The sequence below is a fragment of the Microplitis demolitor genome, chromosome 4 (genome assembly GCF_026212275.2).
Source record: "Microplitis demolitor isolate Queensland-Clemson2020A chromosome 4, iyMicDemo2.1a, whole genome shotgun sequence".
Classification (NCBI taxonomy): Eukaryota; Metazoa; Arthropoda; class Insecta; order Hymenoptera; family Braconidae; genus Microplitis; species Microplitis demolitor.
This window is the reverse complement of record NC_068548.1, coordinates 18,464,022-18,490,269: the sequence shown is the minus strand read 5'-3', so window position 1 is coordinate 18,490,269 and position 26,248 is coordinate 18,464,022. Positions and strand designations below refer to the sequence as shown.

General features: G+C 28.4%; 7 protein-coding genes across 12 annotated transcripts in view; 3 read left to right on the top strand and 4 right to left on the bottom strand.

Moving 5' to 3' along the window:
• The first annotated feature begins 1,219 nt into the window (after positions 1-1,219).
• Positions 1,220-6,890, top strand: LOC103568312 (carcinine transporter). The gene is made up of 10 exons (XM_053737933.1): positions 1,220-1,291; positions 1,383-1,607; positions 2,492-2,668; positions 2,738-2,841; positions 3,904-4,058; positions 4,150-4,567; positions 4,638-4,852; positions 5,804-5,985; positions 6,186-6,364; positions 6,489-6,890. Exons 1-10 carry the CDS (start codon positions 1,220-1,222, stop codon positions 6,700-6,702), a joined length of 1,941 nt encoding a protein of 646 aa, XP_053593908.1. The 3' UTR covers positions 6,703-6,890.
• LOC103568311 (uncharacterized) lies at positions 6,864-11,110 on the bottom strand. Its single transcript, XM_008545135.3, has 7 exons — positions 10,874-11,110; positions 10,613-10,720; positions 10,333-10,542; positions 8,290-8,847; positions 7,985-8,217; positions 7,051-7,272; positions 6,864-6,952 (listed from the first exon to the last, which is right to left on the bottom strand). Exons 1-7 carry the CDS (start codon positions 10,898-10,900, stop codon positions 6,925-6,927), a joined length of 1,386 nt encoding a protein of 461 aa, XP_008543357.1. The 5' UTR covers positions 10,901-11,110; the 3' UTR covers positions 6,864-6,924.
• Positions 11,111-13,645: 2,535 nt separating this feature from the next.
• LOC103568314 (eukaryotic translation initiation factor 3 subunit J) lies at positions 13,646-17,642 on the bottom strand. The gene is made up of 6 exons (XM_008545139.3): positions 17,287-17,642; positions 17,107-17,189; positions 16,527-16,646; positions 16,102-16,240; positions 14,877-15,026; positions 13,646-14,006 (listed from the first exon to the last, which is right to left on the bottom strand). Exons 1-6 carry the CDS (start codon positions 17,300-17,302, stop codon positions 13,810-13,812), a joined length of 705 nt encoding a protein of 234 aa, XP_008543361.1. The 5' UTR covers positions 17,303-17,642; the 3' UTR covers positions 13,646-13,809.
• Positions 17,643-19,305: 1,663 nt separating this feature from the next.
• Positions 19,306-22,376, bottom strand: LOC103568383 (odorant receptor 43a-like). Its single transcript, XM_053737932.1, has 6 exons — positions 22,034-22,376; positions 21,095-21,569; positions 20,640-20,739; positions 20,435-20,557; positions 19,949-20,104; positions 19,306-19,734 (listed from the first exon to the last, which is right to left on the bottom strand). Exons 1-6 carry the CDS (start codon positions 22,374-22,376, stop codon positions 19,681-19,683), a joined length of 1,251 nt encoding a protein of 416 aa, XP_053593907.1. The 3' UTR covers positions 19,306-19,680.
• Positions 22,377-23,907: 1,531 nt separating this feature from the next.
• On the top strand, positions 23,908-24,503 carry LOC103568315 (39S ribosomal protein L42, mitochondrial). Its single transcript, XM_008545140.2, has 2 exons — positions 23,908-24,012; positions 24,076-24,503. Exon 2 carries the CDS (start codon positions 24,076-24,078, stop codon positions 24,430-24,432), a length of 357 nt encoding a protein of 118 aa, XP_008543362.1. The 5' UTR covers positions 23,908-24,012; the 3' UTR covers positions 24,433-24,503.
• Positions 24,504-24,892: 389 nt separating this feature from the next.
• LOC103568384 (uncharacterized protein DDB_G0283697) overlaps positions 24,893-26,248 on the bottom strand; it is a 4,886-nt gene continuing 3,530 nt past the window's right edge. For both annotated transcript variants that reach the window (XM_053738462.1, XM_053738463.1), the window contains 2 exons: positions 26,031-26,086; positions 24,893-25,939 (listed from right to left, as the gene is read on the bottom strand). In XM_053738462.1, the coding sequence (XP_053594437.1) occupies positions 25,086-25,939; positions 26,031-26,086 (910 nt within the window). In that variant the 3' untranslated portion in view covers positions 24,893-25,085. The remainder of the gene's footprint in view (positions 25,940-26,030; positions 26,087-26,248) is intronic.
• Positions 26,163-26,248, top strand: part of LOC103568317 (enkurin) — a 5,731-nt gene continuing 5,645 nt past the window's right edge. For 4 of the 5 annotated variants that reach the window (XR_008403557.1, XR_008403555.1, XR_008403556.1 and 1 more), the window contains exon 1: positions 26,163-26,246. The gene's annotated coding sequence lies outside the window, so the exon portion shown is untranslated. The remainder of the gene's footprint in view (positions 26,247-26,248) is intronic. The other variant, XM_053738465.1, reaches the window with a different exon arrangement.

The window sequence follows — 26,248 nt, the reverse complement described above, 5'->3', positions numbered from 1 at the left end:
AAAATACAAACTAAATAAAAAGATTCTCTTTGGATTTTTCTTAACATAAAATTGAATTTTGTACACTCAATTTATAAAATAAATAAAATACGATAATCAATCATGGATAACTAACAAAACAAAAATTTTTTAAGAGAATCTATGATGAAATAAAAAAAAATAAAAATCGTCGTCAATTTAATTATTGCGGCGTTTGTACATTTTACTATATATTTTTTTGTGCCAGATGATAATGAGTAATAATATGAAAAAAGGTGAAAGTAATTTTTGAATGAACGAAATTTATGATGAAGTAAAGACAAGTAACAAACAGAGTGATGGAGCGTGAGAGAAAAATAAAGAGAACAAGAGTGATAATAAGTGTGATAAATGATAATAATGATATTTAAATAAATATATATCAGTTTGTATTTGCGTAATTTACGATAAATTACGAATGCCTGCGTATCGTTCGATTCATTAAATGATGTACCTGTGGAGTCAAAAAATGTGTGTCAAAAAATAATGAATATGATCGAAAAATGAAAACAAACGTGTGGTAAAATTAAGAAAAGAAAATAATTGGAATAAATGAGGGTGCTGTCTAAGAACGATATTTTAGTCTCTATATCTATGAATCCAAATAATGAAAAGTCTGATAAAAAAAAAAAAAAACAATTTCGGTATAATGATAATAATAATTAAGTAATAATATATAATTATGTATAGAGCTTAAATAGTTTACAGGTGAAAATGATGATAGTGCATTTAATGAATTTAAATGCCCGATTTATCCTCATCTACGTGAAGTCCCATGTAACTAGTGACATACTCTGTGTCACCGGTGTCCTCAATCCTCTTCTAAGTACCCTTAACCCAATTGAATTACCCCCGACAACTTGGGTAATCATACATCGTCATCATTCATCCCCCAACACCGCTCACATCGGAAACCCGTTACTTTTTGTGTTGGATCTTCCAAGTGATACTTAGATTCAAGTGGTATCGAATATTATTATCAGTATCAATAATACTAGTATATATCTATGTTTATATATTACATCTTATTTAAATAAATATAAATTATCAGTGTCCTTGAGAGTATCGTGTTGTATATAGTGCATCATTGGTAACAAAAAGACAGAGATTTAACGATGCAACAACTCACGTGACACGTTTGTACGGTATCTCTATTTTCGTAGCCACTTGAATCAAAGCGCGTTAAGATAAACGATCGAGTATGTATGGATCTGATGATAATCCATCTTCGACGGGTCCTGATAATCAGTCCAAGAAAAAAAGTGATGATGATGTAAGTGATGGTACCATTAATGGTATAGATGATTGGTGTGTGCTGTGTTACTTTACGTAAGAATTTAGATCTAAAGAGATTGTTTAAATAGGATGCATTTGATCTCGATGATTTATTACCAATTGTCGGAGAATTCGGTCACTACCAGAAGAAATTACTTTGGTTGGTTTGTTTACCCGCATGTTTGCCATGCGGTTTTTGTGCTTTTAATCAGCTCTTTATGGCATCAACACCCCCTCACTGGTGCCGTGTCCCGGGTCTTGATGCTCTGGACCCTTCACGTCGACAAAGACTCGCGATACCGGCTACTCATCAGGTGCAGAGTACTCAAAGACAATGATTGTAGATTTTTTTATAGTTATCCAGGCGCTTGTGTAACCCAACCCCTTTGAACGTCATCACAGAAAAAAAATATTTTACTCACGTAAAAAATTTTTACTCCCAAGAAAATTTTTGAATTTTTAATTGAAAACAAAAAATTTTTTTAAGCGAAAAAAAATTTAAGCCAAAAAATTTTTTTTAGTCCTACACTAAAAAATTGGGAGTGAATTCCGAGTGATTACAGATTTTATTTAAATCCGGATTCACTCCGTCACTTGAAGTTTCGGAGTTTTTAAAAAAAATCACTCGACATACGAAGTAATAGGGAGTTTGTCATTTCAACAGAGTGATTTGGAGTTTTAGTATTAAAATAAACTTCCCTTTGGAATAAATTTCACTCTAAGGGGATTAAATAAATAAATAGTCATCCGCTCCGCATTCACTCCGCAAATTTTTAGATTTAATCCGTATTCACTCCAAAAATTTTTTACAGTGTAAGAAAATTTTTGTCTTCAATTCATAATACAAAATATTTCTTGCGCCGAGAAATCCTTTTTTCTGTGTAGATTAATATATTTATTCCTGTAGGTATAAATAAATCTCTATTGGAAAACCATCGTATATTATTAATTGATACTCATTATTATAAATTAATTATATTATCATTATACAGTTGATTTATAAAATTAAAAAAATTTGTGGCATTGAGAGTATGCACTAAGGCTTGTCTAGAATGAACGCTCTGCTGTCTGTGATATATATTTTTATAAAGTAAATATCTATTAGTTTAATTTAGTGACATTAAGTCACAGGTTGTTTTGATGATTGGAGGTGTGTAAACACTCATTTAAATGATGAAGCTGATTTATGTCTTAGTAGGACGCCAATGAGACAGTGTACAGTCAGTGCACGAGGTATGATGTCAATTGGTCAGATCCTATCGTCGACTTTATGTATATCGATGGCAACATGACCAACACTTCCTGGCCAATTGTACCTTGCGATCATGGATGGGAGTACGATATGTCTGAAATAGTATCATCTATTGTCATTGATGTATGTTTAGCATCTAGTATTACATTTTAAATTTTATTTGTCATCTTACCTAATTTACTTGTCTTTCAGTTTGACTTGGTCTGTGACAAAGATATTTATCCAACACTTGGACTGGTGGCTCTTAATACGGGTGGTCCTATTGGAGTTTATCTCTTTGGTACTTTAAATGACAGGTAACAAAAAAAAATCTATGACAATAATTATTACATTGTAAAAAATTGGGAGTTAATTCAGAGTGATTATGGATTTTATTTGAATCCGAACTCACTCCATCACTCGGACTTTTAAAAAAATTACTTCGGACAAGGAGTTTGTTTTTCCAGTAGAGTGATCTAGATTTTATTAGAATCCGAATTCAATCCAAATGGAAATTTTAATATTAAAAAAGATGATTTTTTGAGATTTTTTAAAGAAAACTACTGTATGAAATGTTTTAATGTTAGGAGGATATATAATGAGTACAAAATATAAGTTTTGGACCAAAAAATTAAAAATTCAGTGAATTATTCACAATCTCCTAACAATAAAAAAAAAATTCTCCCACTGCTGCACTGAGCGACCGCAGTGCATGAAATAAAAAAAAACCAAAAAGTTTATTAAACTAGACGTTATTTCCCGTACCATGCCCCTTGGGCAAAGAAAAAAATTGAAACTTAACAAAATGGCGGAGTTTAAAAAAAAAATTTCAAAATTTGATGATTTTTGGCCTGGCAAAATTACATTTTTGATTCGATCGAAAAACTGGAGGTTCATGGTACGTAGAATCATATATAAAAGAAGCTGTAATTTGAATCAAATCGATCGGATGATTTCTCTTTAAGTTATAACTGCAGCAATTTTGAAAAATCCATTTTTGAGAACCGATAAGCGGCTGCCTTTCAGATGGCTGTAACTCAAAAAAAACTATTCGAGATATACACTAACAATTTTAGTATGTAATTTTTGAAGGTATAGAGTATCGAAGTATGCCAAAAAAACATTGATTTTTTCAAAATTTCACACTATGCGTCCTCCTTAAAATAAATTTCCTTTCGGAGTTAATTTCACTTTCGAAACGAAATTTCAAAATTATAATCAACTGCCCTTCGGAGTGAATTTTACTTCAAGAGCATTAAATAAATACACAGTCATCCGCTCCGCATTTACTCCGGATTTAATCTGTGGTTACTGTAAATTTTTTTCAGTGTAACAGCAAATAAACATTATAATTATTGTTTTTATTTCTGTTTTATTAGAATTGGAAGAAGACTATCATTTTTTTCATGTTTGGCTACACTTATTACTGGAGGTATTCTTACATCAGTATCCAATAGTTTTTGGACATGGGCTGCGTGTCGAGTTGTCGTGGGACTTACGATACCAGCAATATATCAAATACCTTTTATTATCTGTAATTAATTTATTTTATAATGACAGTGACAGTACATTATACGGATTGTAAATATTAATTAAGAAAACATTGTTTTTTTTTTTGTTAATAGCTTTAGAACTTGTCGGCCCTAACTACCGATCATTCGTCACAGTAATGACCTGTTCATTTTACACAATGGGACTGTGTATGTTAGCTGGTGTAACTTATTTGATACCACAATGGAGACTATTAGCACTTATTACCAGTACACCTTTTCTCGCTTACTTTTTTTACTGGTGGTTTTTACCTGAATCACCCCGATGGCTTTTAGCCAAAGGACGATTGAGTGAAGCGAGTGATATTCTGCAGACTCTAGCAAAAGTTAACGGTAAAGAGTTACCAGAATCATTCACCCAAAAATTGAAACAACGAATGACAATGTCGAGAAGTAAAAGTGAAGAAGAAAGATTACGAAGTGGACCTGGTGTTTTATCGTTATTTAAAACACCAAATATGCGTTTGAAAACTTGTTTAATTACTCTTAATTGGTAAAAATTTATTTCATGAAAATTTGAGTAAAAAGTTAATGAGTAATTATTAATATCTTTTTTTTTGTAGGTTTGCTAATAATATGGTCTATGTAGGATTGTCTTATTATGGTCCAGCTCTTGGTAATGAAGAGCATTTGAGTTTTTTCTTTTCATCATTAGCAGAGATACCAAGTTATCTCGCGTGTTGGGTTGCGATGGATCGATGGGGTCGAAGGTGGCCTTTGTGTCTTTGCATGGTCACTGCTGGATTGTCTTGTGTTGCAACTGTACTTTTACCATCTGGTAAAATATTTTTATATTTTATTATTCTTATTAATAAATATGAGCGATGTGAAAATTTGATTTGAATCGAATAATTCGAATTTTCTCGTATTATTCAAATCTTTTTGAAGTAGTCGTAACTTTTTAAATTATTCATCAGTTTTATAACTATCCGAACGTTTTTGAATTAAGGTAAAATACCTAGTACCCGATCAAGAAACTAGTACTCGATCACTCCACGTATTTGTATAGGTATATTTAGTAAATATAGATATACGAATACATAAGTAATCGGGTACTAGTTCTTTGATCGGGTACTGGGTCTCTTATTTTATATAAATTGAAAAACGACGACTAATAATATATTATGATGAAGTCATCCGTACTTACTATCATTCTAAGTAGTAATTCTTTCATTAATGATTAAAACGTGAAGAATTATTAAACAAGTATTAAAGTTTATTGTCTATGCAAGAAAAATGAATATTTAAACTGCAAAAATCATAACTGAAACTTAAAAAATTTGGAATGTTGAAGTTCCCTGTATTAACATCCAGGTCCCGAGTTATAATTCAGACACTAATTTTCAAAGTTTATTTTTTTCATGCATACAAATACATGAGTGATTGGGTACTAGTTCCCTGATCGAGTTCTGAGTTTTTTGCCTTATTTGTAACTTTTCAAATTGCTCGATTTGAATCGACAAAATTTTGGTCAGCTTTAAAACATTCAATTTTCATTTAATGGAGAGCTTAGTTTCTAAAGTAACAAAAAAATATTTTTTTGTAGATTCTTGCCTAAACTATTTATCTCTGATGAAAATTTGAATTATTCAAAAAACTATTACAATTTTAAGTCGTTTCAAAAGAAATTTTTGAATTATTAGTAAATATTCAAATAATTCAATAATTCCAAAATTATTCGCATATCACTATTAAATATCAACAATAAATTTATTTAAATAATTTACAGATGCTGTAATTACTACATTAGTTTTATTCCTACTATCAAAATCAGCAATATCTGCATCTTTCTTAATAATATATCCATTCGCTGGCGAATTATATCCAACACAATTGCGAGGTGTTGCTATAGGATTTTCAGCGTACATCAGTGGATTGGGATTAATTATAATCCCATTTATTACATACTTGGTAAGACGTAATTTAATTAATTAAAATCAATAGTTTATATTTTATCATGAGCATCAATGGATTTATTCAAGTACATGAGATATAATTATTTTAAAGAAAAAATATAAAAAATTAAATAGAATGAGAAAATGGACCAACACTGCATATTAATTACTATTATTAATAAGTATGAAAGTTTAGATTTATTTATTGTATTTTAGGGTAGAGATAATTTGGTATTACCTCTTGTAATACTTGGGGTAGTTTCCGTAATTGGAGGATTGTCTGGATTACGATTACCAGAAACGCTACATCATCGACTGCCACAGACTGTAGAGGAAGGAGAGCTCTTCGGAAAGGATTGGAAATGTGCTGACTGTCTTCACTGTGTGCCCATCAAGTAAGTCAAATAATTTATAACAATCTTAAAGACTAGTATTACAGTGACAATTTATTTATTAATTAATTAATTTTTCTTTTTTTTAAATTATTTATTTAAATTTAATTAATGATATTTATTTTAGACCTTCCTCAGCGACGACGTCATACGAAGATCTCTCAGTTGGTGAGACAGTTGAAATGCAACCAGTGACAGATACATCTGCAGTTGAATTAGATCAACAAGTACAATTAACTAGAGGACCCAGTACGTCGACTCGTCGACTGATGCGTCAGTCTAGTGTAATGGACACCCAGAGAGACTCTGACGGTTCTATTAAAATGACATACTGGTTTTAATGTTGATAAGCCAAAAAATAAACATTCACGAGAAATGGAAATTTTATGTTTTCTTTTAATTTTGGAAATACTTTCTTGTTTTTTTTTCTTTTTTCTTAATTAATTAATTAAGTATTGATATCTGATATACGTTGATACTGAAGAATGAGAAAATGTGTTGCGCATGATTATGTGCGTGCGTTAATCAAAAAATTTTATTTTATTTAATCATCTTCCGTCGAGTTATAACCTCGTGGTTCGATTGTAGCAACTGTAAAAAATATAATTTAATGATAGAGATGTCGAAATATGATATATATTTAATAAAAAAAAAAACAAACTAGGTATATTTAAGTAAATAATAATGACCTTTCTAGAAGACGACGCTTAAGTTCTGGTGGATAAGCGACGTAAATATAATGGTCCGGCATTGCTCCGGCAGCAATCAGTCTATCTTCGTCTTCATATTTTCTTCTTTCCCCTGACTGACCGTCACCTCCGGGATCATGAAGAGAACTAGATGGTCGGTCCGGCCCATCATGAAACTCTGGATTGTCCTCGCTACCATCCATGCAATCGTCGTCCCCCGAACTAGTCATATTTTATTTTTAATAATTGTATGTCTAATTGATATTCGACTGTGTCCAATAAAACTGATATTTTTTCTCAAGTTTGGAATTTTATAATTCATTAACTGATCAAAGGACTAACACTACCAAAATATACTTTCGTAGAAAATTGAACACTACAAAAAAAGTCTCATAATTTTTTGATAAACTTCACAGTTCAAAAGTTACATTTTTACGTAATTAAATTTTTTTCTCAAACAATTAATTTGTAAAACCTGTAACTTTTTAACTGTGAGATTAAAAAATTATTAAATAACAGATTTTGGTTAAAAAAAAAATTATCTACAAGAACAGTCTTGACATTTTGCGATTAGATTGATAGTTTCGCTGGAAAAGTAAAAAAAAATAGTCAAATTTACCATAAATTTGAATTTAAGCTTCAATAACTTCTGAACAGTTAGATTTTTAAAAAAATTATGGGGACTTTTTTATAGAACATTTACTTTTCTACAAGAATATGTGTTGATTGTGTCAATTCTTTGATCAGTTGATGAGTTATAAAATTCTAAACCAAAAAAAAATTTTTCCCATGTTATCTAAATAGGAAATCTTATTTAGGCGAGCGCTAGCTTTGTAATTGAGTTAGAGGACTTTATAGGGTGGCTAATTTTTTTTTTCTACACAAAATTTTCGTATGAGACCGATAAAAAAAAATGTATATATATTTAAAATACCTAAGGAGAAGAGAGACGACATAATAACACGCAGATATGCCAGAAGAAAGTAAAAACAAAAATGTTACGAGCAGGTACCAAGGTGTATGACGTTGATGACGTTTTGTATCTTCCCAATATCTGTCACAACTCAAGTACCAACAAATTGCACGATTTAATTCTCCCTCGATTTCTTGAAAATCTTTTAGTGAAAGATTAGCAAGAAGACCAGCAATACAATCTCTTACCAATATCTACACCAAAAAATAACAATAATAATAAATGAATAAATAATGAATACATTAAATAAATTTAATGAAACTTACCTCACATTGTATTTTGAGCTTTTGTAATTCCTCTGGATTACAATTTGATTTAAAATTCCTAATTTCTGACTCACGATTTTTTTCTCGTCTATCACCAGCAGAAGGGAGAGCTGCTTCCACTAAATTGCTTGTGTCATTTTCACCCTCGTTATCATCATTATCACAAGCACTGCTTTTGTTGTCAGTATCATGAGGGATATCACGATGATAGCCGGATGACGATGCAGTTGTTGTTGATGTTGATGAAGCTGTCTGTGAAGTACCACGTTCACCTGTCTGGCAATGTTTTGTATGTGCACGATGATAAGACGAGCTTGTAGAAATAATTTCCGATTTATCGCTATTACCAACATTACTGCTGTACACCCTCGCTAATTCACGACATTCACAGGGCACATAAGGTGTTACCCTACTGTCTGTATTCTCTCGCCAAACTTGTATATCTGTATTTACTGAACCTGTTGAATCATCAACTAGAGAACCGTCAAGTTCCATCATACCCAAGACATCACAACGCATGATGTCACAATAATTTGCTAAACAAACAGCATCTTCAGCCTAAAAAATATATGACAATAATAATAATTGCATTGTGTATGAAGTAAAGATTATTATTTAGTCTCTAAACCATGAGTTTCTATCATCATTTTATCTAGATTTTTTTTAGTTGTTACTCAATTCAAAAATTTTAAATTGTCAACATGCGTAATATGATATAGAATATCAATTCAGGATGATGAAGTCAACTATTAAGACTTGTCATGTGTAAAGTGCATCAAAAGTGAATTTGTCCCTGGTACGCTAAGAGAATTATTGATAAAGCTGATGTTGATATTTGCCTCAGAGTACATTTCTATTAGTACGAGTGAAGCCAAAACACTAGCGAACTTAATGAGTTAAACCGACAGTAACTAGTGGCGGATAGTATGTCCTCTTTACGCATCTATTTACGTGATTCGAAGCTACATTATATTTCATAGTCATCGAATAACTGAAGTATGTCAATTTAAATTCCCAAGTAGCATGAGACAACTTTAAGATGCTATAAAAATGTTTTTTAAAAGAGCAATGCAAGACAAATTTTTTTTGTTTCAAGCCAAGTTTCTTTATATAAATAAGACATACAGATGTTGGTGTTAGGAGATATTGAACTTAAAAAAGTAATTTAAATTAAGAAATCAATTAGATAATGACTTGTTTGTAATCAACTTTTTGTCGTCACTTGTTCAAAGTTTTTTAAGCAGATATTTTTTCGGTGACAAAATATATAAATTTCTAATTATTTTGTCAACATATTGGTGCCTTATCGATGAGTCAAAAAGAAATCTAATTTGGAATGAGTTGAGATTACGTAACTAAATCATTTTGAATCATTCCAAATTGTCTGAACTATTTTGCTTTCGAGTATAAATTTTGGAATGAATGATTTTAAGTTAGATTGAACTCAAAAGTAACGAAATATTATTTTCTGATTTGAGATTATTTAAAATGATTTTAACTCTCGAATCATTTCAAATTAAGTCAAATTAGAAAATAATATCGCAATTTCTAGTTTATAATTTTATGATTTAAAATAATTCGAAATTGAGAATTTTTAATTATTTTAATTATAATTTTATGATATGATCCAATATCAAATAATTTAGATTTTTCAAATCATTTTAAATTAGATTTTTTAAACAGAGATAGTTGTAGATCTATATTTATAAAATTTTACTAAATATAGAATACAAATTCATGGAGCGATCGAGTACTAGGTCTTTTACCTTAAATGTCACAGAGCCGAGTATGCTACTTGGGTTTTTCAAAATTTTAAATTTAATTTTCAAACTAGACACACTGCATGCCATCGTCCACCTTACAGCAATAATTATATTATTTTTAAAATTAAATGATTTGTTAAGTGAAATTGATAACACAACAGTTTATCATCACGATTTTTAAATTATGAGAAAACAAAATTTAAGCCACTATTTGTAATTTTACATTTATTGCTCTCATTTTCACAAATGCATCATAAAAATAATTACCTAACATACGTACCGTATTGACATTACTCTTATGTCTGCTATCGAAATGTGCATCGAGATGTTTTTCTGCATAAAATGATTTCCCGCACAGTCCACATGTCCACTGTGATGTCCTGTGCTGTATCTTGGCCACTTGCTGAGGGTAAAATATATCTCGACTTTCGTGGAATGGGCATTCCAAAGGCAATTCCACTTGATATTTTTTTAAAATAGGTATCCATCTCTAAATAATAAATATGTTCAATCAATACCAATATAAATATCCATTTAAATAAAAAATAAATTTGGTTTACTTTATGTACGATTCGTCGCACCATAGACGCACGATCACGGGGGCATGATATTTTAAAGACAGATGGTCCTGGCCACGGAATCACAGATAGCAGCAACACCACCACAATCTATATTTCATAATATAAATAGAATGTTGATACATAATAATCAATAATGTTGAACAATTATCGTAAACTTTAAGTTTATTTAATTATTTATCCACTAAATAAGTAATTTAGTTTTGTTAAAAATTATAATAAAATTTATTGCACTTTGATTACCTCGAAATAACAAGATTTGGTCTTCATTCATAGCCTTATGTCTGCTGAACAGATCTTCCTGATTAGCTTGTTGTATTTAATGTCAATTTCGTGGTCTTGGTTAATGTTAAATAGTCTAAGTGCTATTCCAGTATGATTATATTATACGCGCACGCGTCCATTGCATTAATCCATCTACGAGTCTAGGTCTTATCATCGGGGGTAGTAGTTTCAACCCCCAAAGGAATTGAGGCTTTGACGTGGTTGGTGTCAATGGGGTTGCGCAATCGCATCACCAATGTTCATATTATATTAATATATGTGTCTAAATAAAGGACACTGCTGTTTAAAAATAATATATTAATTTTTATATCACTTGCATTGAAATTAGAAGTTGCAACATCTGTTTAAGGGGGAAACGGCTATGAGATACAAAAAAAAGAGGATAATTGTGATTTTTTTTTCAGAGTACCTTCGTTATTAAAATTCTTAAAAATTTGTGTCATTATTAAGCATCATTCGAAGAATGTTCTGCTAAATTTTCATAAAAAAATATTGAAAAATAAGCCAGTGGTAGTGGGGAGAGACAAGTCACCTCGAAAAAAAAGTCTCCATGGGGTAGACAGGATAACTCATGACTACTTCATCTGAAATGAAAAAACCAAAAAGATTTCTTAAACATAAGTTTATCTTAGATCTGAATGAAGGATTAAACCAGAGTTTTTTGATTGCACCTTTACCAAAAATTCAAAAATGAATATTTTGTTTATTCCTTCGTTCAAATCCAAGATAAACTTATGTACTGAAGAAATCTTTTTGGTTCTTTGATTTCAGATGAAACAGTCAAAAGTTGTCCTGCCTACGACATGGAGACTTTTTTTTGAGGTGACTCGGCTCTCCCGATTACCACTGGCTTATTTTTCAATATTATTTTATGAAAATTTAGCAGAATATTCTTGAAATGATGCTTAATAATGTCACAAATTTTCAGAATTTTAATAATGAAGGTACTCTGAAAAAAAAAAAAAAATCACAAAAATATGCTCTTTTTTTTTGTATCTCAGACCCGTTTTTTCCTTTATCAGTCAAAAGAAGACGATTTCAGACCAACTCGATTTGAATATCATCAGTTTCTTCCTTAGAACAAGCGGTTAATTTCTGACTTAATTTAAATAAAATTGAGTTTTATTCCCACATGCGTTGTTGGTATTGAGTCATTGAAACTCTATATTTCAACGCTGTAATCACAAAAAAAAATTAAATGCCTGCGTAGTTTATTTTTAAAATTCGACATGAGCATGTCACCTGATATTACCAGGACCTAGGCTGGCTTACGTTAAGACTGAAGCGAGACTTTTTTCTGTTATTTAGTATATAAGGCAATTAATATGAGTCAAATGCCTCTTTTCCGTAATTAAATTATTCTTCTTGAGACCTGACTTTGTAGAGGTGATATTAGGCAGGATTTTTTGGTACTTCTTAACTCTCAGTACAAAATACGATAAATCTTTCATTTTAAGCGCTGTTAAATAAATTGCCTATAGATTCTACAAGCCGACGTACTTTTAAAGAGTATCATAATTCTTGGTATCACTTTAAAAGCAGGACTTATATTGGTTGATGGGTGAATGATAATGTTATATTATACTATAACTGCATTAAAAAAAAACGATTTCTTGGCACAAGAAATTTTTTCTCTTCCCATGAAAATTTTTATTTTTCAATTCATACTGCAAACAATTTCTTAAGACGCGTTTTCATTTGTTTCTCTATTCGCACTCAACTGGATAAACGGTACTATCTCTGTTGCACTTGTACATTGAATAGGAACTTTGTCCAAGCTTTTCTCGTAAACAAATGGAAGTTATCAAAAAATTCAAGTGCACTTCGCTAGTTCATAGAGTAAAGCATCGGGTCTGTGTCTTTATTTTGCGTTTAGAGCTTTTATTTCAGAGAATAGCTGGGACAAAATTATCTGAAAACCGTTCTTAAGGCAAGTAAAAATTTTTGTACCGAGAAATCCTTTTTTTCTGTGTGTAAAATTGTCAATACTATGAGATTTATACATAAATCCTGTGTCTTACTATACCCATCCTGAGACCATGGCTAAGTTTGGTGAACAGATGTCACAGCGAGCCTAAGCCTCCCACATTAAACATAATCTGCTTAAGTTGTAAACAACTAGAACTTAAATTTTATTATTTAATTGTTACTATAAAAACTAGTCTCAATTGTTGGGAATTTCTCGTCCCATTGGAAAACTCCATTTTATTCTTTCATCTCCGACATATATATATAAGTTGTTTGTTAAAAATCTATATTGTATGACCGCAAAAAGCTTCGGTTTTATCACCAAATAAATAATAAATAAATAATGTAGATAATTATAAAAAATGTACTGTTGCGGAATAAAAAATATTTTTAAACTCGATATGGAGAAAGTCATCTTTTTCTCGTCTGAAATCGTCTTGTTTCATCTCTTTCTATACAATATATCATTAAGAGCTAATTTGTAATTAATAAATATATATTAATAAGATACTTGTTATGTTTATGATCAATCTTTATTTAGAAATATGCGCATCCAATATCAATGATTAACGGATATTTTAGCATCTTAACAAGTAAGGCTATATCAGTAGCACAAATGCACACCTCATTGTAATAGTTATTATCATTACTATTATTATTATTATTAAAATGAATAATAAGAATGAACGAGCAAACATTCTGAGGAAACAAGTACTTAAAAATGTTTCTTAATAATAATTGCCGGCATTTATACACACGTAATTGTTCTTCTCATATATATAATTCTTATTCAAATAACATATCAATTTTTTCAATAAAATTGTCAACGAATTATTATTAATATTAAATGTTATTAAATTTATTATTTAAAAATCATTTGTATTTATAGAATAATTCAATATAATTGTCAGAATGAATAACGGCCGCTACATAAATTCATCATAATTATCATCATACGAATAACTGTCGTATTCGTTCAAATGGGTGTTGTCTCCTTCCAATTTTAATTTTGCTTTTCCTTTACCTTTACTTTTTTTACCCTTGTCGCCTTTTTCTATTTTTTGTTTTTCAATAGCTAGATTGTTGATTGTTGTACTGAGTTTCTTTAGAGAAACTGATGGTACTGAAAAATAAAAATTTTTAATAAAAAACCAATAAGTTAATAATAATATAAACATATGGTGGTCGTTAAAAACTAAATTTTCTCAGACGCACCACAAAAGCTACTTTTTAGTGAAAAAATACCTGGGGAGTTTTGTTTTTTTTTTTCAAGTAAAAAGAACCCGCGCATCAAACTATCAAAGTTTGTTTCGATACGATCGCGTTTTTTTTAAATATCTCATGAAATATATAGATTAAAGGAAAAAATCATAGGAACAATTTTGTAGGAAATTAAATTCTTGACAAAAAAGGTCATGTTCATTTTTTTTGTAGAATGTATATTTATGAAGATATTTTAAAAAAACTTTTTTAGATTTTACGAATTGAGCATTCTAAGGATTAGAAATAATAAAATAACGTTTTTCCTTAAATATAGACAACTTCGTAACTCGTAACATATCAATTATTATCAAGCATTAATGAATGCTTATAGTTTGTATATACTTAGAAAAATATTATTATCAATATTTGTAATCCTTAAAACGCTCAATTCTAAAGATCTAAAATACTTTTTTTAAAATATCTTCTTAAATACACATTCTATAAAAAAGATGAATATGTCCTTTTTTGTCAAGAATTTAATTTCCTATAAAATTGTTGCTATGATTTTTTTCTTTAATCTGCGTATTTCACGAGATATTTGAAAAAAACCGAGATTGTATCGAAAAATGAACTTTGATTGTCCTGAAACACGTTTTTTTTTTTACTTAAAAAGAAAAAACCCAATTCCTCATGTATTTTTTTTACTAAAAAGAAGCTTTTTATGGAGCGTCTGAAAAAATTTAATTTTTAGCGACCACCCTAATAAACATAATAAATTTATATAACTTACAATTAACAGATATACGATTAATAAGTTCTTCCGCAAATGCGGGATACTCGATGTGCGACTTAAATTGATTGATCTTCTGTACCAATGCATCACCAAACTGATCGAATTCTTCTTTAGTATCAGGGAGCATTGCATCAATAGCTGTGACGCCTTTAAAAACATTATTAAATTAATTTATTTAGTGACTTAAATTTAGTGACTTAAATTTAATTGGTATCAATTATTATTTTTTTTTTAAATAATTAAATAAATGTTTTACATTGACCAGGAACAATACAGGATAGATTGATAATGAAACGCAATGGCGAATAGGTTAAAAAAGTACGTCTAGAAAAAAAATTAATTTACACTGTAGTTCTTTTTTGCATGAAATTGCGATTTTTATTACAATACAATAACATTATATATGTTATGTTAATTTTAAATAATTAATTACTTTTTTATCTTCTTCTTTAAATGTTTAATTGACAATTAAGACTTATTTTTATTACTCAATTTCACTGGTTTAGTTATATTACTTCCTGAGCATTATCATCTATCTCTATTACGGTTCCTGACAATTTAAACCATTACTTGTTTCAATACCTTATGACATCAATTTAGAAATATAAAGAAATTCACTTTTTAAATGATCAATTGTCTATCAACAATTGATTTATTTCAAATTTTTAATATCATTCTTTAATTATCGCTTATGATCTTGAGCTTCATTGCCATCAATTCAGTCTATTTGCACAGAAAAATCGATTTGACTTTGTTCATGCGTAATACTGCAATCATTTATTAATAATTTGTTGATTTATCAACAAATTTTAGCGCATTTTATACTATTACTCATATTGTAAAAAAAAAAAATCATTACCAACTTATGCGCAAATTGAATTGATTTTTTACAGATATTATATTTTATTTCAATATCTTTTTCATTTAATGACTTTGTAATGCCTCTTTAGTTTACCGATGAATCTTAATCATCTCTTAATATATAAATATAAATTTAATACAAATATTTTTCATGTACGAAAGAGTATTAATGTTGTAAAAAATAAAAAAATTAATATTTGCGCGCACCCGAATTTATACCATTTTAAATTTAAGATCACGTGGTTATTTAATTTTATTTTATGATTTATAAAACTCATTAGATAATGGCACAATAACTTGGGCTATTTCTTAGTAGTTTTAGGGGGTTTGCGGGGACTAAAGTCTACAAGGTTTGACAAACCAAAAGTTTCCATCGCCAGTCGTAGATCTGCTTCCTCAGCCATTTTTTGTCGCCTTAACTGCTCAGCTCTCCTTTCCTCAGGTGTCATCGCTTCTTCTTTTTCCTTTGCCTTCTTTTCGGCTTCTTCACGAGCTTTCCTCTAATTATTTAGAACATAATGTCAATTATTATCAATACTTCCAATTAAAATAATTATCAAAAAAAAAATATCAATTGATAACAACTAAAAATATGAGAATGTAGCAGACATCAGACAAATTTAAAATTATAAATAGAGTAAATAATTTAAAAAATGTACTTATTAATTTCAAAATTTAAAATATTATTTTATTAATTATTTACTCTATTATTAATAATTTTAAATTTGTTTGATGTCTGCTACATTCACAGTCATCTAAAAATTAATAACTAATATTTAAATTTACCTCTCGTTCTTCGATTTTCTCAGCTACTTTCTTTTTCGGTTTAGGCTTAGGTTTTGGTGCATCAGCGGGTTTCTCAACATCTTTTTTCTCTTCTTCATCATCTACATCTTCCCAACTGTCCTATTTTTATGAAATATTTTAAGTATTAATATTTAAATATTCTCATAAATTAAAAATTAATTAGTTTGGATTTTTTAAATAAATCATTTATAAACAACCCCATTTATCGGTTTTTTTAAATGTTACTGTGACAATTGTATAAGTGTAAATGTGGTAGGCATACAATTTTTTAATTACAAATACAAAAATTGAAATAATAAAATTTAAAAATTTTGAATTGACGAAATATGAATTTTTTTATTTTTATTTTAAGAATATCTTAATTTATTAATTCAAAGTTTTAAAAATTTTCCGATGCCCGCTAACTTAACTATCTGGACAATTGTCAGTGTAGGTATTTCTGATAATATTATTTCAGTAGATATGATAACATATTGAAGAAAGGGTTAAACGTAGAGTGTACGTATGAAGTTGCTGTAAAAATGGACATTCACAAGTACCATTAATAAATTATTTTTACCTTGACTTCTTCCTCTTCATCTTCACCCTCCCATTTATTCGATCGCAAGGTCAACTCAAGTTTTGAGCTGATATCATCCGCATCTATAAGACATTAATTATTTTATACCTTATGCTACAAAATCGTATAATTTTTTTTTACAGCCCATGTGAAATGCAGATGGAAAATTCAAGTACTTACCCCATGCGTTCTCCATAATTTTAACTTTGAAAAATCAATATTTACGAGGCTGATGAACTAAGTTTTAAAAACCAGATATTTGTTAGTTAATAATTTTATAAACTATTCTTTAAATAATCCAGATTGATATTTTCTCGACGCGACTATTAGAGAGCCTCGTGTTCACCACGAAAACCACAGATGGGAAACAGTCGTCCGCGGGTCGTCTATGAATTTATTTTTACTCACTGTGGCGCTGTGCTGATGTATTTTTTTTTAATATCAAAAGTTATTTATTACAAAGAGAATTGTTTTGCTGTCAAAATAATTATCATCTCAATGTTGACAATGAAAATATTTAAATTTTTTAAAAATGATTTAAATATTTGTATTGTTGAATAAATTCTGTTTATTTATTCATTCAATTATACACAATATTCGATTTATCTATCGATATCTCGATTAGTATATCTTGAACATGGCTGCGAATTAAAAAACCCGCGAAATATTTTTTTTTCAAATTTTATTTTGAGAAAACCAGTTACAGCAATTCAAAATAATAAATTGTTGGTAAAAATATAATTATTTAAACTGTCACTTTATAAAAAATACGAAAATTTTAATTTTAATTATTTTTAAAATAATACATGTCATTAATTTAAAGTGCGCATCAAATTAAGACAGACTGTTATTATGAAAATTAGAATCGGAAAAAAATTATAGTGAATTAGCACAATGTGGCACCTTAGAGATTTGATGAAAGGAACAAAATTTTTTTTGTCGTGAGTTAATAACAGGTTTTGAAATGATAAACTAGGACAGTGTAAAACAAGACAGAAAAAAATTTTTATAATTAATTATTTTGCTTCAGAAAAATTATAACACACGAAAAATAAGTGGTGCTGCAACAGAACTTTTCTGCAGGAGTTTCTAATCATTTCAAAGCAAAAAAACTCCAGTATAAAATCAATTTGTATGAAAAAATAATTTTAATTTTTATCGAATGTAAATCTTGTTATAAAAATGTGGGAAAAGTTATAATTGACAACAAAAGTAATAGAAAGTAATTGGTTAAAAAATTTTCGCTATTCGTGAAGATTTCGATTAACAAGAAATACTAAAATCGATGTGTGAATGTAGCAGACATCAGAACAATTTTAAATTATTAATAGAGCAAATAATTAATAAAATAAAATTTTTAAAAATGCGCCTTTAAAAAATTTTGAAATTAATAAGTGCATTTGTTGTAAATATTATTTTTTAAATTATTTACTCTATTTATTTATAATTTTAAAATTGTCTGATGTCTGCTACACACAGATTCATTAAATTTTACCTCATAACAATCATTGATTTGAATGGCAATGAAAATCGAATTTTTGGCCCTAATAGCCCCATTTTACTCTATATAATTTGCAATCATATCATAGACCATTCACGACGATTTTGTTTTTACAAATTGATAATCTTGTTGCAGCCACATAAAAGTCCAGTTGCTGCAACATTTTTTTCTGTACAGAAATGCTGCCTATAATCAGAGGAGGACCTGTTTTTATAAAAACTTCCTGGTAAGTTAAAATTACTAATCAACAAATTCTCTAATTTTGAATATCTATTGAGTAATTAATTGGCTATCATTACAGGGATTTTTTCAGCTTCCGGAAAAATGCATGACAGGAATTTCCTTGGAAGATTTTCATCGTTCGAGTACCAAAAATATTTAAAGCATAAGAACACTAAGATCCGAAAATTCGGATAGTGTACTACCGACCCTTAAACTGTAACTGGTGGGACATTTTAAGATCTTTTTCACCTCACTGATCATACAGGAGCTGAAATATCGTCAGTATTAATCACCGAAACTGTCAGGTACAAGATCCTGTGCGACATTGTGGCATTACAGGAGTCCCTTAGAAGTCAGTAGACAATTAAAAATATTTGAAACTGTATTTCGGGCAGTTTCAAAAGTTTATGTCTATTATGTATGACTTGCTGCTTCAGAAATTCAAGCCATCAAACCATTTATAATAATTTGTGAGTTTGAGAACAATATAAAGTTTTCAAATTGGATCATATAGTCATATAGGGTCTATACAATCTATTTTATTTACAAATGACTTTTCAAATAATTTTTTGAGCGGATTAAATGAATAATTTACAAAACATTCCATGCAGAATCGCCTATAAGAGCCCTGATCATTATCAAAAATTATTTAAAATGATTCAAAACAATTTGAAATAATTTAAAACTAAATTTGAATATACACTTAGCATGGATTAAATCATTTTTCTTAATCAGAGAGGATCAGGCTCTAGATCTAGATGATTTGGCATAGAATGCCTCATATTCGTTCTTGTACAATGAAAATACTAAGTATACTGAATTAAATAATCATATAATAAATGGAATTGACATTATTCTTTTACAGCAAGTAAAAAAGAAATATAACCACCCGAAGTTTTCAGCAACTGGAAAAGTAAAATGATGATAAATTATATAAAATTCATTTATGTAAACTATACTAAAAAATTATAATTAATTTGAATTAAATATTAAGTTTTGTGTGTGGTATGGGATAATTCACGATTTTGGATTTGATGCCGGTCAAATTCAGTATCGTCTAAAATTGTCGTGTTCTATGCAAAAATTGAAAACGTGATTCATAGTAATAGGAATTCTTACTTGAAGAAATGTATTCATCGATAAGGGTATCATATTTCCTGCAGTAATTTGAAGTGGATATTGAGAACGAAAAATCATAAGTATAATATCTTTCGATTCATTATGATCACAAGATATCCAGTTGCAATCACAAGCAGCCATATAAATTGAACTGCTCTAAAAATTTTTTTTTACAAATTAATAAATAGCATTTATTAAAATTAAAAAAATCATTTGATCTATTTATTCTTGTCAAAAAAATTAAGTGACCATTTTGAATAAAAAAAAAAAAACATTTATAATTTCTATTATAAATTGTTAAGCTCTTTTTTTAAGTTCGAAATTTTTTCTGTCATAAATTGAAAAGGAAGAGAATTCAATGTAAGACCAACTCGAGAAATATTCTGATTTTGATCTACACATTATTTAATAAAATAGTATTTGTATTATATGCCATCATTATTATCCGTTCTAAATTCTCTGAAATTAAACAAAATAAACATTCACCTGAGTAAGAAGCGTTTCACCAACCCACGAATAAACAAATGTTAGAAATAAGCAATAGCTTAAAAATTGCATATAAAAAACTATTTGTGTAATCGGTAAATCAATTGTTGTATCTGTAAAAACCTATAGGAACGTACAAAAAAATGTTTAAAGCTGGTTTCTCTATACTTAAATTTACAAAACATACATAATCTTATTACTTTACATTTATGAATTGAAATCCTTGAATGCAAAATGTAATAGCGACAGAACCAAACAATGCAAGTAACATCAAGCTAAACATTTTTTCAATATCTTGCACAAACCTACAGAATATGTATGTAAGTAAACTATTTTTATTATATTTTATCATGGAAAAAAATCATTTATATCTAACATATATGTAAGGTAAGACTCGATACTTGATCAGGGAACTAGTATCCGATCACTCATGCATTTGTATATTTATATTTACTAAATTTGATTAAATATAGATATACAAGTACATTGAGTGATCAAGTACTACCCATGTAACAATTTCCATTACAAGTTGCTGATCAAAGCACTGATCACAAGAATCTTTTGATAGATACTACACAGACTTATCCAATATGACTTATACAAGACAATCTTATGGTATTTTTTCGTGCGGAATAAAAAAGAATAATAAACAACAAATACCGAATTAGTCGAACGTGATTCTTTACATGTTCTCGCAGTAGCCGTGAAAAATATTGTGGTTTGTCAGCAATTATTTTAATTCGACTAGCAAGTATTTCCAATTGACCACATACATGAAGAACAATCATACCAAATAATACATCTGCGTTAGTATAAGCAACAGCAGAAAGCCCGCATCCAACAATTTGGCTTATTCTCGTCAAATAGTAACTGTAAACTGTTGAAGTATCATAAAGATAAACAGCTTGAAGAGAAAATAAATTATCAGGATCATCAGTCAGATTTGTTATTGTACGTAAAACAATGCCAAATGTTAATGGGCCTTGATACAATATAAGACTGAAGAAAGCACCGCATAATCCACATATTGTCATTATCCTTGATATTGTTGCGTATTTTATCATTATATTTCTTTCATTCTCATTTTTAATACCATGCCAATCTTTTTCAATCTCGTCGAATAACGCTACCAAAACTTAACAATAATTCTATATTACACATTAAAAAAGAATTTCTTGGCGCAAAAATTTCTTTCTCGCTTCAAGAAAATTTTTACTCGCCATGAGAAATTTTTCACATTATGAATTGAAAACACGAGTGTGAATGTAGCAGAACATCAGACAAATTTAAAATTATAAATAAATAGAATAAATAATTTAAAAAATAATATTTATAAAATATTAATTTCAAAATTTTTTAAATGCGCATTTTTAAAAAATTTTATTTTATTAATTATTTACTCTATTTATTAATTTTAAATTTGCCTGATGTCTGCCACATTCACACGTAAAAATTTTTGTTTTCATTTTTTAATCCAAATTTTTCTTGGTGCCAAGAAATCTATTTTTCTATGTGTAATTATTTAATATATTATAATATTTATTACTGATTAAAAAAAATGAAAATAATAAAACAAATTTTTTTTAAATGTTACCATACCTTTCTTATGCCACCATAAAATAAATATTTTTAATTCGCATGTTGTAATCGGTAAATTAACAATAAGATTATCAACAATTAGTGTTAAATCTCCCCAGATTTTAATCAATGCTAACGTTTGAGGAAATGTTACAAAAGTAAATATTCCAATTACAAAAATAAATGTTTGAACATTAAATGTTAATGTTTGCCATCGTGTTTGATTATTATAATACCATAAACCAAGAATTTTCAAAACTGTCCGATTTAATCCCACTGCCCATTTCAAATCTTTAGAAGCAGTACTATGGATATTATCAAGTGAATTATTATTATTAATTCTGGACTTAAGAGAAGGTACCATTACGATAGTTGAATTACAACTGACAGTTAGCAACTTAGTATAACTACCTTAATTTTTTTTTGCAGAAACTCCGGGAAGACTGTGCACGTGCTCATACATAATTTATTCAAACTTAATAATGCAGTAAGTTCTTTATCCGCTTTATTATTAACGTTCGTATGAGACAATTTTTTCGCATTATTTCTTCGAATCATACAGTTTGAAACTTTTGTACTTTAGATTGATAAAAAAAACTTCATTGTCTGGTGTTTTGAATAATAAAGTATATTAATATACTTCGTAAAAGTCACCGGTCGTTATATTTTTTTATTATCATAAATACTTTATTAAATATGACGAATGGTTGATAGAATTAAATTCATGTTACAAAAAACATAAAAAGTTAATAATGAAAAAAAATTGCTGTACTTTTGTCAACGAAAGTTTGTTGAAATTCTTTATTTAAAGCGTGCAGGTAAAAGTTTGATATTTATTGTCTATGGTATATAATTTTTTTTCTTAACGTTAACAAATTTTGTATTGAAATTATGTATATTTTTCGAAAACTCGAAGTTTCAGTATCAAATTCCAATTTCAGTCTATGGAAATTTTATTATCTAGAAAATTTTCATTCATTTATTAATTGTAGATTTGTTAATTCAAAGAGTTCTATAGGCCATCAAATTCTATCTTTTTTTTATATTAATAAAATGATCAAGGATAAGGAGGGAATAAGCTCTATGGCTTATTCACCTCAAACTTTTACAGTTTTTGTAACAATTGTTTATCAAAAATATTACATATACAAAAAGTTTTCATGAATTCTATCTTGTGTCGGGTAAAATGGTACATAAGCTCTTTTTCACATCTAATAGAATAAATGAAATTATTTTATTGCGCCTCTAGAGTAAATGTTGATTTCAAACCAATTATTCTTGAAAAATTATGATACTGAACCATTTTTGAATTTTTTAAAAAACGATAAATTATATAAAAAAAAATATATATTTAAAAAATTGAACCTATAATTTTTTTAATTTCTGCATGCGCATATTTTTAGTATTTCTATTTCTGTAATTAATTTGTTGAAAAAAAAAGTTGGAAAATTTTTAATTATCTGCTAATTTTAAGATCATGAAAAATTAGAATTGTTGAAAATACTCAATTTTTAATCTAGAATTGTAGTTCTGGAAAACGCTAAAAACTCTCCGATTGAGATTTCCAGTTTTTGTTGGTGAATTAAATAACGAGAGTAAATGTAGCAGACATAAAGCAAGTCTAAAATTATAAATAAAGAGAGAAAATAACTACTAAACTATAATATTTGTAAAAAATGCACTTATTAATTTCAAAATTTTTTAAATGCGCATTTTTTAAAAATTTTATTTTATTAATTATTTATTCTATTTATAATTTTAAATTAATCTGTCTGCTACATTTACACTTATAATTAAATGGACATCGACTTTTAAAAAACATGTGTCGGTTAAAAATATTTCTACCGATGATAAAATACAAATCCTATTCTTGATAATATCATTTTCTTCAACCATTTCATATATTACCAACATCACTACTCGAAATAAATTTCATAACCTAGAAGAAAAATAATTCCGGTGTTCATAAAATAACAAAATTAAAATTTAATAATTCAAAGGTACGATAATTTAATTTTTACAATTAATGAAATGATAATAAAATAATATATATATTTTTCCAGATGTCATTCCGACAATCTCTATTTCGATCATTGAGAAACTATTGCCACAGACGAAATTACAGTGACAAACCCGACGAATTAATTATATTTAAAAATGATATGGCTATTTGTTGGCACCCAGAGCCTAAATTTCCTTACGAATGTTCTAAGCCGCTTCCAAAAGTAATAACACCACCAAAGTCAATTTTGAAGACATCTGAAGAAGAAGCTTTCAAGATGTTCACTCGTCCAGAAAAACCACCAGAAGTTATGGCAGATGAACTAGCTAAAATGACTTACACGACAAAACACATTTGGTTTCCTCGTGCCAGAGACAAGAAGGCCAAGAAAACTGAACCAGACAGACCTTACTTGTAAATTAAACTCCTGTAAGATTTTCATATAGATTATAAATAATACTTTTATTAAAAACCATTTAAACTCTTTCATTGATGTTATTTATTTAAATATTATTGCTTTTTATTTTTCATCAAACGATATCGTTATTTATATACAAATATTAATCATCGTAACTCAAATTATATATAAAAATTTTACAAAAATATCAAATTATTTTTTATTGCACAGTCTTTTATATTTTTAAAATTATATTTTTATTTATATTCTATTAGTTATTTATATTTTTTAAACGAGTGTAAATGTGGCAGACATACGACAGTTTTTTAATTTCATATAAAAAAGTTAAATAATTAAAATAATAAAATTTAAAAAAATGCATGTACTGAACTTTGAATTTTCTGAACATGCATTTTTTTATTTTTTATTTTATAAACATTTAAATTTATTATTTCAAAATTTTTAAAATTGTCAGATGACCGCTAACTTTACCTTCATATTTTTTAAATTAGTATCTTTCATTTTTATATTTATTCTCATATTTATAACTTTAAATTAATATATTATTCTTCTCTATAACTTTAATTGCAAATATTATAAACTCATATTCTATAAAAATATAAAAATTTTATATAAACTTTATCTTTTACTTACAATAATATTTTTAAAAAAATCTATGTAATACTTTGTGGAAATAATTGTCGTTCGCCTTCGTACATAAATATTTCCATGGCTTTATAGAGTAAATAATTACCGACACCAATTTTATCCAAATTACCCATTGTCGTAATAATACCATAGTAATTGCCACGAACGCAATTAGTCAATTTATCAAGACCTATAGCGTCAATCATTGCTGCCTCGCGAGTAAAAGCTTCTTCTTGCATGCGATTCATATAAACATGTAGACAAATAACACCTTTTGAATCCCGCCAAATGTCTAATATTTTACGAATTTTGGTAGAAGGTTCACCAGACTTATTTTTAAACCAAAAATCGAATGCGTCATACAGGTGAGCTGCTGGTCGCGTTGCTTTGCCCTTGCCGATATAAAAAATAGCTTTGAGAAATATATTCCAGCGTTGTCCAGATGATAAACTACGACCATTTCGCGGTAGATTATTTGTAATCCGCGGATCCAGGAGAATATAATTGAAATATGATTTAGATATACCTCCGCGGTATCTTCTATTAGGTTTTGGTGACTCGAATTCTTTGAATATTCGATCCTCCAGATCTTGAAAAGGTTGAAGATTACATGCCCAAGGATCTGGTAATGCGGTTTCAATTAAAGGAGAAAGTGTACGCTCATGTTGGAGTGACAACTTTTGCATGCCGACGTTTAAATCAACATCTTTTTCTAATTTTGTCAGTCTTTTTAAATATACATGGTAAGTTGTTGATGTTATTGGTCCAGGTTGCTCTCCCAGCAAAATTAAACGATTGCGAAGGTCATAATTTGTGAGAATTTTTTTACCTTGCATTGGTTTATACACAACTTTTGATGGATAATTATCATTATTTTCAGCTAAAATAAATATTATAATTAAATAAATATTATAATTAAATAATTATTATATTAAATAATTAAAATTTATATTTTTATAAAAAATTCTTACGCATTTCATCTAATAAACTGGATCCACTTATATATTTATCTGACACGTCGAGTTTTCTGCAACACAAAGAATATTGTAAAATGGCTATGACTAACAATTGTTATCAATTACGCAATAATTTAAACCAAGTACTTTAAATAGATATCACTGTAGTTGCATAAAGACTGAAAGTATACCGTCAGATACAAGCAATGAGTAAAAATATTTAAAATAAATGT